Consider the following 6100-nt stretch of genomic DNA (forward strand, 5'->3'; position numbering starts at 1 on the left):
AGGAAGTCTGCCAGCTTATCATACAGAGAGAGTCTCTTCCAACTCTATGATCCTATAATGTCATTGTTAGGGCCTCTGAAGGCGCCCCTAGATTTCTATTTTATCTTTGCTATAGCTGAGACTGTAAAAACAATTACCCATCTGCTTGCTTGTTTTGTGGATGAAAGCTTTAAGTTTGGGGAAAGGAATGTAAGGTGAATTTGGGGGTGACCCGTAATCTACGCGGAGCCATAGCTTTCTAAGAATCAAGACAGTTGCACCCCTTAGGTAATCTACTAACTTCTTACTGTATGGAAAGCTCCAAAGTATTTCACTGCATAGTGCAGAATTTAACCAGTTTAAAATCTTTTTCATCATAACATGCCTTTTCGTTAGGGCAGAGGATACAGAATAAATACTTTCCCCCTGGACTTTGGACTGCTTAGCCAACTCCTAAACCTCTAGGACTGTGGTGGCGAACCTTTGGCACTCAGATTATTATGGACTACCTGAGATATTCCCATCAGCCCCTGCCAGCGTGGCCAATTGGCCCACTACAATTGGCAGGGGCTGGATGGGAATATCAATCCATAACTGGCATCTAGGTACCAAAGTCTGAAATAGTCCATAACATCTGAGTGCCAAAGGTTCGCCAATTCTCGCTCCTAGAGATGTTTTGAAGGGACTTTATTGGCTATTTCCAAAACTGTTTTGGAAGGTTTCAATGATTTTGTTGGGGTGTGTTGTAAAAGTGCTCTGGGAACTTGTGAGCTGGAAAGGTGAAGTTTTATCAGATTAGAGACCAACCAAGAATAAAACAAATTTTGCACCAATTGAGCTGCTGTGAAATTGTTCACCTGCAAGAGTTACATGGCGGGTGGAAGGGAAATACACACACACTTTGGGATATAAGCAGAGGTGGGATCCAGCAGGTTCTCACCGGTTCCGAGAGTAGGTTACCTAATTATTTGTGTTATTATTGCCGAGGGGTTACTAATGGTAAGTGATTTTGCCATAATGCTGGATTTTTTTGCCTTGAGTTACGCCCTCCTCTCATCAGTAGCCGAAGCGCATTGCGAACTTGAAGAGTAGTCTAGCAGGAAGATGCACCCGGTGTAGTATGGCAGCCTGCGCCTGCGTGCGGGTATCTCGTTTTCCCACCCAAGGACCGGGCGCATGATAGTGCGCCCTTGCCACAGTCCTCAATTTCAGGAATGCCGCGCCCCCAGAATGCCATTGGCCACGCCCCCCATTGTGCCCCCGGCCCAGCCCCATTGAAGGCGGCTATCAGCCACAGTTTGAATCCCACCACCATGGGAACCTGTTACTAAACTTTTTGGATCCCACCACTGGATATAAAAGGGTGCTTCTATCCTCTACCAATTCCTCGCCAGGCCTCTTGGATTTATCTTCCACTCGGCTTGAGTAAGTGGCCCCGCGCTGCCCTAAGAACTAGAACCTGGGGTTTTAATAATTCTAATTGTGCGAAATTTATTCTCAGAATACAGCATCCAGCACGAAGATTCAGTTCCCGTTCTTGGATGGGACAGCAGGCTGACTCAGCCAGATCCCTGGCCGACCAGCCCCGATTGCCACCCTACCGATCCTGTCCAGTCTATCCAGCGCCTTCACGCTTCAAAAGCTCTCCTCATCATGCGGGATACTCCTCCAGCACCTCGTTGGAAGATTGTCCAAACGGAGAGGGAGTAGAGGCGGCCAGTAAGTGTCGGCTCGTGCATTTCGCGGTGCGCTTGACCCACTTGGGTCAGCAGGCCAGATTTCTAGGGTAAAGCGAAGAAGAAGTATGAACAAGTTTTGCGCAGCAAGGACTCTGGGCTTACCTAAGGCTTCTCTTTGCATCCAGAGTAGGATTTTGTATCCAGTCCTCTGATGTGTATCGCACCTTCCTTTGAGCAATCCCTCCTCCTGCATTCCGTTGGGCCTCTATGGTGCTAATGGAAAGCTTCAAAAACTGCATAGCTAACTGTATGGCAACTCTGTAAAGGTTTTCAAGAGACAAGACACCTCTTCAAAAGGTGGTTTGCCACCATCTGCCTTCAGGAGGTGGTTTGCCACCATCTGCCTTCTTCAGAGGTGGTTTGCCACCATCTGCCTTCAGGAGGTGAGCTTCGCCACCAATCTGCCAACTTCAGAGGTGGTTTTGCCACCAATCTGACAAAGATTGTCATGAAACCTATATATAAAGCAAGTGGTCTGCTGCACCGCGACTTTGGAGGACTGTGTTCAGTTCACAGGGTCACCACATCCTCAAAAAAGGATATTGAAGAGGATAGAAAAGTGCAGAGAAGGGGCAACGAGAGGATGATCGCAGGGACTGGAGCACCTTCCTATGAGGAGAGGGCTGCAGCGTTGGGGACTCTTTTTAGTTTGGAGAGGAGACGTCTGAGGGGGGGGTATACGGATTGAAGCTCTAGTAAAATTATGCATGGGGTAGAAAATGCTTGACCAGAAGAGACATTTTTTCCTTCTTTCTCACAATACTAGGAAACCAGGGCATCCACTGCCAGAAAATGCTGGGGAAGAATTAGGACTAATTAAAAAGGAAACACTTCTTCACGCAAACGTACGTGAGTCGAGTAGTTTGGAATATGCCGGCCCCAGGGAGGTGGTGATGGCCAATTAACCTGGGATAGCTTCTTTAAAAAGGGGCAGACAGATATTATGGAGGAGAAGTCGATCTATGGCTACCAATCTTGATCCTCTTTGATCTCTAGATTGCCAAAATGCGCTTGGCAACAACAGTCCAAGGGTGCTTCGGGAGCAACAGCCACAGAAGAGCCATTAGCTTTCACCTCCTGCATGTGAGCTCCCAAAGGCACCTGGTGGGCCACTGTGAGTAGCAGAGGGAAGCTGGACTAGATGGACTCTGGTCCTGATCCAGCTGGCTTGTTCTATATGTTCTTATATGCCTTCAAGAGGTGGTTTTGCCACCATCTATAGCCTTTGAGTAATAATCTTGGATCTGTTTTGGGATGCACCCAAACAGATGTATGTTTTCCATTCTTGCAAATTTAGAAGGGGGGACACTGAATCATGAAGAATGTTTTTTCTCAGAAAAATAAGCCAATGATAATCCTAAATACGTTTTTTTTTCCCATGAAAAGGAACTCCAAAACTTAGGGTTTTGAGATTATTGTCTGACATCTTGGGGAGCCTGTTTATCAAATTAGCAGGGAAGGGTGTAAGCTCAAGCAAAGCAAGAAATCGGAACAAAGAAACATGGAGTTATGCACTTACTTATATATCAGCCTCCTTTAGAATTATAGTGTGATGGCATGTATCATTGAAAAGACACAGATCAAGGCTACACCTGACAAATACCTAATGGTATATGCCGTTTGTTTAACAGTCCCAAATAAACTCTTTAAAATATCAAAATAAAGGACAAACTTGCCTTAGTGGAAGGGAGTAAGCAATATACATTAACACATGAAAATACATTGATAAGCAATTAGCGGTAGTGGATAAAGTACACACCAGCATGAAGTGGCTGCTACTCCAAAACATTTATCCTGTCCTATGTATGGATTGCCAAAAAATTTTTTAACTGTACTCAAAAAAAAATAGTTAATTGCTGCAGATAAACTTCCGGACAACTCAATTGTTTTAAAAAAAATATAAAATAATAAACTATTGTAACCTTACTAATGTATATTCTCTGTATCTAATTAGTGAGAAAAGCTACTCCCGTATGCCAATTCGCTAAAAATGTTAACAAAAAAATGTATTCAATCTGATAATGATAGTAGGGGTGTACAGTCTCGTCTTTCCAGATGTTCATGAACTGCAATTCCTATCTGTCCCTCCTAAATATGAGCACTGGGCGAGCACTGGTGCGTAAGGGCTGATGGGAAATCTGTAGTTCATGAACATCTGAGGGCCAGCGAAAGTTGGATAATTTGTGCTATATAGGATAAAAGCCGTGACGTGAAAGTACATCTGGTACAGTCCATTATGTTTTGGCTTTTTGATTCTGTACCGTCCCTCCGTTCTAGCTTTCCAAGCACGACTGCCACAGAACAAAACTGTTCGTCGGAGGCTGGAATCCCTACTCACTTTGACAGCATCTCTGAAAATTAGTCCACCCACAGCTGCATTTTCGAATGATCCATAATGACCTACAACTGAAACCTGACTGGGACACCTGCTGTGGCATGTTATCATTGGACTGTGAGGAGCTACGCTAACCACTCTGGTCCTTTTGGCGCTTTGTAGGGTAAGCCAGCTATCTGGCAATTTCTGCATTAAGTCTACCTTTCTCCATCGGGCTCATTTTCTACTCCACTTAGCTACTGGGGGGTTCTGCTATTAAGGGTTCACTGAAGCTTCACGCGCAAGATGCTAAGCAGCTGCGGCAAGCAGGTGGGAATTGAAGATCACGACATAATGGCCGTTAGCTGGAAGGCCGAAGTCTCCCCTGGATTCCAGCTCTGATAGGACCTCCTGGACTCATTGATCGGGGAGGCAGCGACGACGGGCCCCGCGAGTGGTGATATGGGAGAAAAGGCCACTTGTATTTATCTGTGCCACTCATCGCTCTTCTATTGCATTTGAACATACTAAGGACTACCCTTCTCTTCCATCTGAAGAAAACCCTGTGAGGTTGGGATGAGCTCGGTTCCTTCCTGCTTTCAGCCTGGTCTCTCGTGTGGGCTTCCCACTTGCCCTGTTTTCTCAACCCCATAGACCTGCAAGGTTTGTCCCACAGGCACCTGTATCTTAACTTCCCTACCCCTTCCTAGGAGCAGCAGCATGGCGTATGCAGAGGTTAAGAGCCTGTTTATCTAATCTTGGAGGAACTCAGGTTTGATTCCCCCGCTTCTGTCACTTCTGGAGCTGTGGGAGGCTTATATCTGGGGAATCTCAGGTTAGCCTGTGCACTCCCACACACTTTTAAAGCCAGCTGGGTGACCTTTTGGGCTAGTCACACAGCTCTATCGGGAGCTCTCTCAGCTCCCACCCACCTCACACAGGGTGTTTGTTGTGAGGGGGGGAAGGGCAAGGAGATTGTCAGCTCCCTTTGAGTCTCCTCCTGCAGGAGAGAAAGGGGACATAAACCAAACTCTTCTTCTTCTTCTTCTTCTTCTTGATCTTGTTTCTTTGGCAAAACCTTTGCCTCTAACATCACCCATCATGCCTCTGAGAAGAGAGGTATGGGAAAACACACTGCCTCCTTTCAAACCTCTTCCCTGTGGCTGGGCCTCAGAGCAAAACAGGAAGAGACATTCTTTCCCCTTTTTTTCTTTCTCCCCTCCAAAGCCCCACTGCACTTGTGTCTGGTGGGTGCACAGAAAAACGCAAGGAAGAGGGCATCTGGGCTTCTGTCAATTGGGGTCTCTGTCCTCCTTGGGGAAAAGTTTCTGAGTGGGAGGGCAGCCAGAGTGTTATCCTGCCACCCCCACTACCAAAACGGGAGAAGTTGAGGCTAGCTGCTGCAGGCTTTACCCTCCAAAGTAGGAACCGGCCCTGGCCAGCTTCTGGTTTTCCTTGTTGCCTTTGGTGAGCACGCTTGACTCACCCTGTGCTGAATGAAATACACATCTTCTTCTCCCAATGGTGCTTCCTCTTCCCGGATGATGTAGTCTGCAGGCTGGAAAACCTCAAACGCAGCTTGCTGGGGTAGCAGAAGTATGGACGCCAAGCAAAATTCGGATCCGCGCTACAGCAAACAGAGAGGCATGCAGGTAGGCTACGAAGCCTCCCGCAGTTGGAAGCGATTATTTCCCTAGGCGGAGGAAAAACAGCGCAGAAGTCAGTTTGGTCATATGGAACACTGAGAGCTTGTGGAAGGTCGTGATTCACTCAGGTGTGGCCATCCATATGGCCCAAGATGACTACAAGAAGGGTGGCCCACAGGTTCCACCAAGAAGGTCTCCCCTTGTTATTACTACTCCCCTTCCTCTTTCTAGCAACTGGTATTCAGAGATAGATTGACTCTGAACACAAACGTTTCATGGAGCCAAAATCCACTGATGGCCCTATCCATCCATCCATCCATCCATCCATCCATCCATCCATCCATCCATCCATCCATCCATCCCTCCATCTTCCATCCATCCATCCATCCATCCATCCATCCATCCATCCATCCATCCATCCA

At 46.9% G+C, this 6100-nt stretch overlaps 1 protein-coding gene across 1 annotated transcript in view; it reads right to left on the minus strand.

Moving 5' to 3' along the window:
• HCN4 (hyperpolarization activated cyclic nucleotide gated potassium channel 4) overlaps positions 1-6100 on the minus strand; it is a 134236-nt gene that overhangs the window by 40786 nt on the left and 87350 nt on the right. Inside the window, exons 5-6 of the mRNA XM_048482072.1 lie at positions 5519-5614; positions 1612-1760 (exon numbers count right to left, since the gene is read on the minus strand). Of these exons, the coding sequence (XP_048338029.1) occupies positions 1612-1760; positions 5519-5614 (245 nt within the window). The remainder of the gene's footprint in view (positions 1-1611; positions 1761-5518; positions 5615-6100) is intronic.

This window comes from Sphaerodactylus townsendi, linkage group LG17, assembly GCF_021028975.2.
Source record: "Sphaerodactylus townsendi isolate TG3544 linkage group LG17, MPM_Stown_v2.3, whole genome shotgun sequence".
NCBI lineage: Eukaryota > Metazoa > Chordata > Lepidosauria > Squamata > Sphaerodactylidae > Sphaerodactylus > Sphaerodactylus townsendi.